This window comes from Zalophus californianus, chromosome 2 (genome assembly GCF_009762305.2).
Source record: "Zalophus californianus isolate mZalCal1 chromosome 2, mZalCal1.pri.v2, whole genome shotgun sequence".
In the NCBI taxonomy this organism is placed as follows: domain Eukaryota; kingdom Metazoa; phylum Chordata; class Mammalia; order Carnivora; family Otariidae; genus Zalophus; species Zalophus californianus.
Genome location: NC_045596.1, coordinates 199,832,461 through 199,846,145, shown reverse-complemented (window position 1 = coordinate 199,846,145; position 13,685 = coordinate 199,832,461). Strand labels below are relative to the sequence as shown.

Genomic DNA, 13,685 nt, shown 5'->3' with positions numbered 1-13,685 from the left:
TTAGGCACCTAGTTAGTTGACCATGGTATAGTGTAAACATAACTTTCATATGCACTGGGAAACAAACAAAACTTCATTTCCCTTGCTTTACTGTGATATTTATTTTATTGTGGTGGTCTGGACATGAACCCAACATATCTCCAGGGTATGCCTGTAGTCAAGCCTTCAACTGATTGGATGAAACCCACCCACACTGAGGAGGTAAACTGCTTTATCCAGTCAACTAATTCAGACTTTAACCACATCCAGAAACAGCCTTGCAAACACAACCAGAATAATGTTTGACCAGATGTTCAGGCGCCTCATGGCCCTGTCAGGGTGACACATGAAATTAATAACCATGACAAGTATCTCAAAGATTATACGTCAATCGTGTGTCTGCAGTGCTGTCTCCCAGGGGTAGTGGAGATGTATTCCCCTGTGCTAAGTGCATGCACCGCGGAGCATCCGCTTTCTACTCAGCACAAACGCAGAGACCCCTGGGTACAGACAGAGAGGCCCAAACTCCCGTTTCCACTGTGTTCACCAGACAAGGGAAGACAGTTGTGGTTTTGGTATAAAACAGTAATGCTGAACTCAAATTATTCTACTGAAATAATTCTTGGTGTGAACCTAAAATAGATCTTGTTTTTACCACACAGCAGCACATCACAGGGAACATTTCCTTTAATTTACCCCCTGCTAAAATTTAAATAGCTATGGTAAATTACATAAAACATGATTTGTGGAAAAGCAGTTCATCAACATGTGTGATGAACGCCAACCAAACATTATTTCTGTGACAAAAATGATCCAGAGTTAGCCCACTTAACTCTAGACAGGGAAGCCATAAAAAATGCAGGGCTACGAACATTGCAAAATCCTAATTGTTTAGGCAAATATCCAGGCACTGAGCTTGCTTGTCAGCCTTCCTCAATGCTAGAAGGCACCATGGTCACGAACTGAATTGAGAATAGACTTTTTCCCTTTCTTTTCAAGTGACTACCAATCTTGTCTAATACACAATGCATATTTTAAATGTATACAATTGCATGTTCTATTATATTAATATAATATTTTGAAAAGAATTCTACTGTAATATTAAATGTAAGATTGGTTTACACAACATTTTTTGATCTTCAATAGTTACTTTTGTAACTTATAATAAGAAATAAAGATATTTTAAATATAACATAGGAAAAACTATGCACTAAACGTGTTAGCTTTCCATATTGTTCCAATACTTGAAATATATATGATTTGTACATATATAACTTATACATGTATATGAGCTATATATATTATTTACAGATTTATAAATTATATGTGTATATATCATATACAATTATATATACATTAAGTCTTACAGTTTAATAAATTAGTATTGCTTTAGTCAGCTTGTACTATAATTATTTACATCTTATTTTTTTAACCTTTTGGATTTTTGAAAAGATTATTTTGAATTAAATATTTTCATGTACACAAAGGTTTTAAAAACCTTTGAACAAACAAAATATCAGAGCTCTACTCCATCACTTTCTCAGACATCTAACATACCTCCCTAAAATACTGTCATTTTTTTTAAAACGTTGCATAATATTTTTTCCAATAATTCTCTTATGGTAAATATCACTTATCATAGACTCTCTCTCTCTCTGTCATATATATACATATATATATATGTATATATATATAAAATAGTTTCTATTAGTTCATATTTCCTGTTGCTGCCCTTGAATTATTGGCAGTGCTCCTGTCTGTATTTCAGTTTCTGAGTTTCCCTTGAAACTGTATGATTCCCAAGCATATCCAGACTGTCCCCTGCGCCTTCTCACCCTGGTTACTGTAACACAAACTCTTCTTTAACAGACTAAGTTAATCGAGTATACTCTGTACGCATCTTGAGGGGAGGCTTTTGGTGAATGTCTCTGAGGGGTAAGCAATGGGAACAAATACAGAGAACTGGGATGCCCCCAGGCCTAGGAGCCTGGAATGATGGCGGTGCACAGGTGGGTGGTTGGACCCAAAGTTCTCCTGCACGAAACCACTGGACCATCACTGTGTATGCTGGGGGATGAGAGGCTGCCAGCAGAGGGCCCACCAGGCAGCTTCTGGAGGAAGAGTGCCCAAAGGAGAGAGACCATGACTGTCTCAGGGATTACAAGTGTGATCCAAGGATCTGAGGACCCCCAAACCTTTTGTATCCCTTACAAAACGTGGGGAATTCTCAACCTCTTGGTGAGACGGAGGTAATGAGCAGATAAGGGGTGATGTGAGGACCCCGCCCCGCCAATAATGACATGATGTTAGGATGGAGTCTCTGAAAGAAATTCAAGTTGATTTTAAAATAAGAGGATGTGTCATTTCTTGCATATCAAAGTTACTCTGGAGTTTGTAGACTAAGAGACAAACCGAGATTTCAAATTTGATGTTATATGCATCGAAAATTCTGGAAAAGCTGAGAGACATTGCCTTTGAGAAAGTTATCTGGCCAAGTCAAAAGGCAAAGGGAAGGGACACTTACTATTCTTACATATTTTATTATGAGCGCTGATATTTATATAATGAAAAACCTTACTTAGAGGAAAATCTCAAAATTAACAAAGAAAACGTGTATGCAAATACTAGCTAGCATTTCCTACTCCATGTGCTATGGGATTTCCATATTTTAAGTCATTTGAGCTCTGTAACAGCAGACTTAGGAAGCAAATGTCATTACTCTATTGTCCCTTTTTGCTAAACGAGGAATCTGCTGCACAAAGAGTTTAAACAACTTGTCCTCAGTTACACAGCTAGTAGGTGGTACACAGCCCATGTTCTTAACCCACACTGTATGTTAGTTAAAGCCATGCAATACCAAAACCTGGAGGTTTGGGGCGCCTGGGGGGCTCCGTCACTTAAGTGTCTGAACCTTGATTTTGGCTTAGGTCATGACCTCGGGTCATGAGATAAAGCCCCATGTTGGGCTCTGCATTAGTGGGGAGTTGGCTTGAGAGTCTCTCTGTCACTGCCCACCCCCTGCTTGCTCTCTTGCTCTCTAAATAAAGAAATAGAATCTTTAAAAAAAAAAAAACTGGGAAGTTAAATCATGTGCAACTATCAACTACATATATTTTTTTCTGACAACATAATTAACAAACAACTATAGTTTATTTTTTATTTTATTTTTTAAAGATTTTATGTATTTATTTGACAGAGAGAGACACAGCGAGAGAGGGAACACAAGCAGGGGGCGTGGGAGAGGGAGAAGCAGGCTTCCCACTGAGCAGGGAGCCCGATGCGGGGCTCGATCCCAGGACCCTGGGATCATGACCTGAGCCGAAGGCAGATGCTTAATGACTAAGCCACCCAGGCGCCCAAACAACTGTAGTTTAAATAACGCAATTATTTATATTTTTGACAATAACCTTTACAAGTGGTTTTTATCTTATCCCTGTTAGCTTAATATAGCACTCTGGAAATAATTTCTACAATGCTTTCTTTTGATATTTAGGATTCTCTAGATTTTTTAAATCCTCAGATATTATATTAGCTCTTTAATTATCTTTTTGAATTTTGGAATATTATTTTGTCAAAAGATAATACGTGGCCTTGAATTGGCAATCTGTCAAGGATTGATGGCCATCTACCTTTCTGTGACATCTCAAGCTATAGGTATTAATACACTATTGAGCTGGTAAACAGAGTACTAATTACAGCTCAATGTAATTATAATTAATGCTGTAGGGTCATTCAAACTGAAATATGACACTTGGAAGAATATTTATATTTTAATTGAGAATACTTCTATCTCTTAATAGTCAAGGATCTACGATTTGGCAATGATCTAGTCCCTTTAGTCTTCGTCCTATAAACCTTACGATGTGTGTCTTAATGTGGCCGGAGTTAATTTACTGCAGTTTGCCCTGTTGGGAAGTGTTTGGTATTTCACTGATGCTTTTGGATTTCACCAAAGGCAGTAGCCAGAATAGGTCATGTGGAAAGGATTCTACCTCTACCCTGCTTCCTTGAAGACTGTACGGTTGTGTAGAAGTCCAGTTAAAGGTCAACTTTAACTATCCAAATGTCAGGAAGTATTCCGCAATTATCTGTGCATTCGAGCCCTAACCTTTGAATGGGGTGTACCCATCATTTCTGTCAAATCATTTCTTATTGAGAAGAGCCATCAGTCCCCCAATCTCACCCCATTTTCCTAGGGAGGAAGAATCTTTCACAGCTTATAGATAAAGACACTGATACTGGGCTCTCCCCACCATAGAACTTTCTCTTCTTTTTTAAGATTTTATTTATTTATTTGACAGAGACCCAGCAAGAGAGGTGACAAAAGCAGGGGGAGTGGGAGAAGCAGGCTTCCCACAGAGCAAGGAGCCCGATGCGCGGCCTGATCCCAGGACCCTGGGATCATGACCTGAGCTGAAGGCAGATGCTTAACGACTGAGCCACCCAGGCGCCCTAGCCACCATAGAACTTTTTAGTGCCATGACCACAGAAGCTCACAGGGAGCGTGCGGTGTACCAGCCTGGGCTCGGTCTTGCTCAGGACACTGTCACGGTCAGCCTGCTTATTGTTTGGGGTTGGAAGAAGCTTGATGACCATCTGCCTCATTGGCTTGATAGGCAATAACTTCTCATAACATATTTTCAGCTCCTGAATATTCTATGATACACCCTTAGAAAATGGGCATACTCTCCCTTTACTCAAATTCATAAAGTACAATTGAAGAAAATAAAATTCTAACTCTGCAAATCTGTTTGTCTCACTTTCATCAATACACGCACATACAGGTCCTGTTAAAGATTTTAATAGACTCAGCAACTGATGAAGGAACCTCTAAGATATTCGAAAAACCATCTCAAAGGAGAATTCCAAGGACACACACACAAAGACAATTAGCAACACTGACATGAATTTGATAAGAGATGCCAAAGTCATCTTTAGCCACTGGGCAATCATCAGTGGTGTTTCCTCCCCACAGAGTTCATGTGTGTTTCCGTGGTCAGGGATCACCTGCCTGCTATTAGTTTTCTACAACCTTCCGAGTAGTAAAATAGCTCAGGGCGATGAAAGGCACAGACTGTTACCCCATCCTTTAACCACGAAGAGTGTGCTAGAAAAGAAAGGATAACTAGTAATTTTTTTTTTTCCTTTGCCCAGGGGAACTTCAAAAGTTTTCCTGACAATAAAACTTACAAATTAATTATTTCTTTCTTTTTAACGTCTCCTCTCCAGCAAAATAATCCAAGTAAAATCATCACCACTTTTATTGTATCACAGTATTTTGTAATTTGTTCTCTAAAATTTTGATACCTTACTTATGGAAAGTATCTAAGTTTTGGAAAATGCACATTGTTATGTAAAACACAGATTTATGTTTTATTCTGAATGGCCACTGTATATCTTCTTAGATTATGGTTTAAATAGTTTCTTTTTAATAATTGATTTTTTGTAGTAACAAAAATATATGAATGGGTTTAAAATGCAATTTCCTGGTTATTTTGATAAAGTGACAATCAGTTCACAGGCATTTGTCTGACAGTATAAAGTTGACCCTGAAAAGACTTCTCTTAACTTGCATCCAAGACTGTAAAATGCTCTCTCGATCTTGTTGAAAATGATTTCAAATCAGTTTGTGGCTTGTTGAAAGTACGGCATCAAATGCAAATGATAGCTGAAATATACCCTTTATGTTTTATAAATAAGTAGTTTTATAAAATAATTTGTAAAACATTTTAATCGGAGATCATTTTATTGTGTCTGGGGACACATATGTAGTCTCTGAGCATGAGAGAATGATTTCTTTGTCTTTGTCAAATACATACAGGATCTAAACTGAAGATAGAGGCTCTTCACCCATCTGTGTAATCTAAAAGAAGTGAACATGTTCCCAAGCCTCTTTCATGTTTATTTCTTGAGTCAAACTGTTTGACTACTGATCTCAAGAACACCAAAGAGTGTAGCTCAGGGAGAATGGTCAGTGTATGTGTGCACATGTGTGTGTTGCCAGTTAAAACAGTGGTGCCTATGTATAGCTCTTCTCGGTGCCCTGAGGTCTGGATATTATGAAGCTCATTTTTGTCCTTTGCATTCCAGACAAAGACTACCTTTCTCCCTTAGTTCACTCTCTGTTATTTGCCACCTCTGGAACTCAGGAGAGATCAAGCCAAAGGTGATGGTATGCTCTGAGAGACCGAAGTGATACCTAGCTAGTAGCTGGCTGTTGCCTATTCACCATCAGAGCAGACGTGTACAGGTGGGCCTACTTGAACTGAATCTCACGAGACCCGGATTGAAGGGCCAGCTGGTTGACCTGCTGATTTGAGGGGGAAGGGGGAGGTTCTTTTTTTTCTCTTTTGGGGAAAGGGAGAGAAGTCTACTTTTTAAACAGGTAATTATTGAATTAAGATTTGTGTATGCGTCTAGTATTTTGGGGGAATATCTAACTGTAGGAAATATGATTGGTTTCCCAAAGAATGTTCTAGGATACTTGAGCAGAGGCAGGACTGAGATGAGGCTGGCAATCTAGAAGAGCATGTGGGTCACGCAGCTATCTCTCAAGCCAATTCTTGAGCCAATAGCAAAATATCTGGGAGGCTTATAAAATTTACAAATATAGATCCTTTCTGGTTTCTTATATTGTTCTTTCTACTTCAGTTTCCATTATGAAATTTTCTCCAATAATTTTTTAAAAAATACCAATCAGTATGTTAAGGTTAAAAGATACCTCTCACCTATGAGATCCTTCCAGATGAAACAATGTAGGTAGAGCAATATAGTGGGATTATTTTAAAAGATGTCCCACATGAGGCCCTGGTTTATGGGAACACACAGCTGTACTGCATGATGGAAAACCCTTCCCTGATATGATGGCTCCTGGACATGAATTCAGAGGTGAATCCAACATCTCCAGAGTAATTATAACTCATAACTTCCAAACAACATTTATTTTTCCCTCTACACGAGAACTTGGTAAAAATTTTTTCCCATTTCATATAGATTTCTCTGTTTTCCATTGAAACAACAACAACAAACAACAACAGCACACATTTGAACATGAGCATGTACGCAATGGAGCTTAACTAAATTAATGCCACTTTGATTCACTGTTTAAAATGTATCCCCTCATTAATAGACATAACAACTTGCCCCTCAGGAAGAGACAAAATGCCAAGTGCACAATTATTTTATAACTTGCATTCATACTTAGTCTTACTCTTGATTTTGATTTAATGACGACACACATCAGGGCAAGCCAAGCTTTCAACAAGTGAAAAATTCTTTCCAAAAAAAAAGAACTATAAGTGAAGCTTTAATTAAAGAAATTGCAAATAACCAGTCCCTATTTTACAACATGCCGATTTTATGTCTATCTAACACAATGGAGAATGGTCCTTGCCCTCTGTAAGTGTTATTAGTTTTAAGCGTTGGTGGGTGTGCTTGGGCATACCTTGGTAGACAGCTTTAAATCCAGGGGAGGCAATGCTATCATCGGACTGCAGGTGGAGCCACATCTGGTTGCTCATGCTCACAATGAGGTCAGGAACGCTGGACCCAGTGAGTCTGCACAGAAGACAAATGTTAAAACCGTTAATTGAATCACCAAATATCTCTACTTTACCTTGAAGAAGATGGTCCTGCTACTTAAACAAACAAGTATACCTTAAGACCCTCCTTTGAGGAATCCATAGTCACTCGTAATTTATACTTATATTTAATCCTCAACATTACAGGCATTTTATAGTAATTATTCTCTTCTCTGTTTGAAAATGTACATCTTCAATTTTAAAAACTGACTTAGGGTGACCGACCATCTTATTTGTCCGGAACTGAAGGGCTTCTCCAGGTGCAGGACTTTTAGTCCTGAACCCGGAACAGCTTGTGATCCCATGTGAAGGAGAGGGATATCTTATTGCTGTATGGGTTGTATAATGTCACACTATCAACATGAATAACATCACACCATCAACATCTGTAAGCTGAGGGAATGTTCTGGTTCATTCACAAAATGCTTAGATTTTCTACTTTGAAATTATCATGTACCTTTACCACAAAATATCTTTTAGGAATACATCATAGGATGGAATATTATTCAGCACTAAAAAGAAATGAGCTGATTTTACCAAGCCATGAAAAGAAACTTAAGCTACGTACTGTGTGATTCCCACTCTATGTCATTCTGGAAACAGCAAAACTATGGAGACAGTAAAAAAATATCAGAGGTTGCCTGGGGTAGGAGGAGGGATGAAGAGGTGGAGAACAGAATGAATTTTAGGGCAGTGAAACTACCCTATATGATACTGTAATGGTCAATACATGTCTTTCTGTGTTGGTCCAAACCCATAGAATGTAAAGTAGCACCAGTGAATCTCAATACAAACTATGAATTTGGGGTGATAATGATGTGTCAATGTGGTTTCATTAATTGTAACAAATGTACCAACTGGTGGGGACTGTTGATAGTGGGAAAAACTGTGTGTAAGGCGACAGGGGATTACATGGAACGTATCTGTTTCTTCCTCTTAATTTTGTTATGAAATAAAACAATTCACACACACACACACACACGCACACGCACACGCACACGCACGCACACACACACACGCACGCACGCACACACGCACGCACGCGCACGCACACGCACACACGCACACACACACGCACACACGCACACACACGCACACACACGCACACACGCACACACACGCACGCACACACCACACACACACGCACACGCACACGCACACACACACACAACCAAAGTAGCCATATATTAAGAAAATATTGACAAGAAGAACAGCATGCATGGCTGAAATAGATTTGGCGAGTTTATTGAACTTTCCCTCTACATATCAATGTCCAAGTCACACCAAATGGAAGTTTCATCGAAGCATGCACTGCGTGTAAATAAAATAGTCACAGAGGGGCCGCTATCAGCCAGCACAAAGAAACACTAAATCCACTGACTGAACTCAAGATGCTGACAAAAAAGCATGTTGAAATAGAAAAAGGGTAAGAAGAAAATCAATTCAACCAAAATGAATGTCTCTAATCAAATAGGAAGCTTTGCTTTCAGCAAAGTACTTTCAGGAATATGAACACATGATTCGCCCCATCAATTATACCATTTGTCTATCAACCCAATACACTCACCTGGGGCAGTACAGAAAACCTGCTTCCTCAAAGGAAGATGAACAATCGTCATTATATGGGAAGTAACTCATGCAACGTTACACACCAGTTGGAAAAAAAAAAAAAAAACACAGAATTTCAGTGAGTAATGTGCAGTCCCTAAAAATATATTTCTTTTTGAAGATTTTTCTTTGCTAGAGAGATTGTTCTTTTATATTTGGTGTTTTATTTGCTTGTTTGGTTTGAAGAGACTTACTTTCTTCTTTATGCATGCCTTTTATTGAAGTGCAACATACCAAAAAGTGAACAGAACATAAATGTCTACCGTAAATGTCTGTTTACTTTGACTTATGACTACAAAGCCACAACATTTTTCTTCTTTTTGTTAGTCCTTACCAGAAGTATCTTTTCCTAACCTTTTACTTTCAAGTTACTCTACGTATATACATTGCATATTTGTCTCTTGTAAGCATCATATAATTGATTTGTATTATTTTATACTTTATTTATACTATTTCATCTAATCAGAGAATTTCACCTTTTTTTAGAATATAATTTCATGATAAATGAAAGTTCATTTTTCCTGGTTTTCCTTTTTGATTGGTTAATTATCTTTGACTTAACCTTACCTGATAGCTTTTCTTCCCCCCAACACTTCAAATATGTTATTCTGCTATCTTTTTATTTCTGTTGTTTATATTGAGAAGCATTCCATCAGTCTCATATTTGCTCTTTGAAATATTTCTTTTCTTTATACTGATTTTAAGATATTTCCTTGTCCTGTTTTGCAGCAGATTTACTGTAATATGCCAGTGTGAGGTTTTCTTTATATTATCCTGACTGGCTTATGGAATTTCATGAATCTCTACCTTGATGTCTGTTGTCAGTATTGGAAAGTTCTTAGTGATAATGTTTTCAATATTGGTCACTCCCTTCCGGAACTCCAAGTATACCCATCATTTCTGTGCATTCTCCCTGATTCAGCTGGAATGATTTTACTAAACTATCTTCCAGTTCAAACCACATAGATTGAGGTAATTATAGCAGATACTGTGTTGCTCAGTTCTTAAACTTCCATTTGACTTGTTGTTATATATTACAGTTTAGTGGTAAAATTCTTGATTATTTCATTTATTTTTTAAATGTATAAATCATAGTTAATTATCAGAGTCCCTGAGTGTTAACTGCAATGTCTGGGTATCTTGTTCTTTTTCTATTCTATCTCTCCTGGATTGGAGTCATTGGGTACTGTTCTGGACATTTCAGGTAATTTTAGATTAAACGCCAGACATTGTGTATAAGCCAACCTAGAAGTCGTGTATACTATTACCTTCCCCTGAGAGAATTTAATTTTCTTCTGACAGTGGAGTGACCACCTTGACCCATTCAGGCATTGGAATGATTCTCAGCTGCATTTCTAGCATGTGGTTTTCCCAGAGCTCACCCCTTCTTATGTCACAATCCAGAGAATATATTTACTAGTAGATCTCCTTAAAAAAGTAGGTCCTGGACACCATCTTTGTCGTCTCAGCCTTGAAAATTCCAAAAGTTCTGCTGAGCTCTGTAGATCTGTAGCAGCAATTTTTTGCTTGGGTTCTTTGCTTCTAATCCTGGAAAGTTAGGCAAATACACAAGGACCAAAGCCAACCAGATGCCAGGCTTGTTTTTCTGGTAATTCCTCTTCCTTGAAAACTTGGACCCTCAAGTCCTCAGTGTTTTGATAGCCCAGTTCAGGGGCCCCCACATCCCATGTCTCCCAAAACCATATTCTCTGAGTCACTGATATCTGTCTGCCAGGATGCCCTAAACTGAGAATCAGAAAATGCCCCCAGGGGAAAATGATTTATGAAATATGAATGAGATTCATCTTAATGCATATCTGTTCTTCTTTGACTTCTCTCTTCTAAAATCCTGGCTGCCTTATATTAGTCTCTGTTGCCTTGAAAGATTTGCCTCTTCATTATATATTCAGCTTTCCTAACCATTCTCAGCAGAGGTTATGTCTGGTATTTCTGGAGGAAGGGGGTCTCCAGGTGCTCATTTTCTATCTGGCTTATTTCTTTCCTTTTTTATTTCTTCTGGATTACATTTTCTAGACTATGTGAATATATGAAGGTAAGTCTGGTCTCACTCATAGCCATTATAAGCAGTTACTTGTTGTATCTTAGGTTAAATTCACTGTTTTGGGTAGGCGCCTCGCTGGCTCCTTTGGATGCAACTCTCGATCTTGGGGTTGTGAGTCTGAGCCTCATGTTGGGTGTAGAGATTACTTAAGAATAGAATCCTTTAAAAAATCACTGCCATGGTAAGAAAATGAATAGAAAAGTACAAGTATCATTTTGTCATAAAGTTTATATAAACGTAAAAAAAGTATTATAACCACTGATTTTTCTTACATGCTACTAGATATTGACTCTTGAGTTACATGTAAGTAGAAGAGAAGGCTTTTTTCTTCCTTTTTATTTTTTCTTTTTTATCGAATTATGTTTGACATGCAGTAGTGATTCAACAAGTCTGTACATTATGCAGTGCTCACCATCTGTCCCCATGCAGCACCATTACAATGTTGTTGACTATCTCCCCTATGCAATTCTTGTCGTCCTCGTCACTTAATTATTATACAACTGGAGGTTTGTGCGTCTTAATCCTCTTCATTTATTTCACCGACCCTGATCCCCCTCCCTGCTGGCAACCACCAATTTGTTCTCTGGATTTATGAGACTGTTCCTCGTTTTGTATTTGTTATTTTATCATTATTATATTTAGATTCCACATATCAGTGAAATCAGATGGTATTTGTCTTTGTTTGACTTATTTCACTCAGTACAATACAATCTAGGTCCATCCATTCCATCCACATCGTTGCCAATGGCAAGATTCCATTCTTGTTAACGGCTGAGGAATATTCGTGTGTGTGTATGTGTGTGTGTGTATACACACCACATCTTCTTTTGGGCATTTATCGACATTGACTGGAGTTGGAGTCAACACCCCTCTGATCTACATTCCTCATGTCCGCTCTCCAGTCACCTGCAATATCCCCTGGACCTTGAGATTCAGGACATTATTCAACCCCGCCCCACTGCTTATCTCTGTCATCTCCTTCCTGCAACCCACCTTGTGATTGCCATCATTACTGTAAGCGTGTCCACAGGGATGGTTCTGGTAAACAATTCATAGTTCCTTGATCCTTTCAACTCCAGGGACCCAACCCTCCCCTCCATTTAAAGTGAGATGCTGGTCATACCTTGCACTTTGCTACTCTATAATAAAAGTCCTAGCCTCTTCACCACTCTCTCTGACCACCAGTGTCCTTTAACTGTCCTGTGCTTGCACTCCACTGAAACCCACTCTTCAAATTCCAGGGGCCTCTATTTATTTCATTATTATTTTACATGCCCTGGACAATGTGGCTGATACTCTGGTATACCCTCTCAGCAGTCCCTCCACAGTGCTCTTGGTATGCTGGCCATCTGCTCCATCTATCTGACAAAACCCACCTAGGATCAACCCAACAATCCGGTCTATCTTCCTCTAAGTTGATGAAGAATTTGTTGACTTACACCAATATATACCTATGGTCTCCAGATTCCTGCCGGCCACTCAACACACACTTTTTCCCTGGGCCCCACCCAGCGTATTTTCCCTTCCCATTCCGCTAACTGTTGTCACAAACCATCATCATCTTTCCCAAGCTCCTTCCCAATGTTATTTCCCTTCCTCAATACAGATAACTTTATTTGTAAATATAGGAGAAAGTACATTGAGGCAATCAAGTATGAACTGCCTGCCCTTCCGAGTCTCCGAAACCTCTCCTGATCCCATCGACCACCTAGTCACTAGATGTGGAGGGAGGTAGTGCCTTCTCTTGCTTTCCCCTCTCTTGCCATCCCATTCACCACACCACTTCCTTCTCTCTGTCTCCACTTTCTTACTTTGAGTGCTGATTGGCCCACACCAGCATCACGGAAGCAGCCTCATTACAGCCTCCTGGTTCTGGAATCCCTTCCCTTCTAGGCATTGGGTTTAATTCTAAGTTGTCAAAAACTGAACTACCATGTAGAAAATGTTCATACCTTGAAAAGATTTATGTTGCCAAATTTACTACTTTAGAAATACCTCTGGCGCATATGTTTGAATTTCTTATAGTTCTGCACTAGCTATTATTTTATTTCTATCTATGTCAGTCTGTTGATTCACATAAAATTGAACAAGCAGGTGCACTGTTATACTTTACACAAAGTTCATTCAATCAAAGTCAGATTAGGATGGTTTGTATTTCTCTTTAGAATTTAAGCTGGCTACTTATTTAACGGTCTATTTATGAAAAAAATTGTGAGATGGCATTCACAGTTATTTTTTAATAATTATTTTAAGATTATTTGATGTTTTTAAAAATTACTTGAAAAATTTTAAAAGTATATTTGTGTTAAATTTTTTAATCTTAAAATGATTTTACTGCTTTTTAAAATAAAGGAAAACAGTTTCCTTGTTCTTTTTCTTTGTGTGTGTGTTTCTGCAATGATTTTCATTATCTGGCACTGGCAAGTGAGTTTTTGGAAACAAAGAGCAAATATTAT

The 13,685-nt window shown here is 38.4% G+C and overlaps 1 protein-coding gene across 2 annotated transcripts in view; it reads right to left on the bottom strand.

Annotated features, from left to right (window-relative positions):
- Positions 1 to 13,685, bottom strand: part of CSMD1 (CUB and Sushi multiple domains 1) — a 2,028,797-nt gene that overhangs the window by 442,563 nt on the left and 1,572,549 nt on the right. Inside the window, exon 12 of one of the 2 annotated variants that reach the window (XM_027598604.2) lies at positions 7,424 to 7,536. In XM_027598604.2, the coding sequence (XP_027454405.2) occupies positions 7,424 to 7,536 (113 nt within the window). Of the gene's footprint in view, positions 1 to 7,423; positions 7,537 to 13,685 lie in introns of those variants that run through there. The other variant, XM_027598603.2, reaches the window with a different exon arrangement.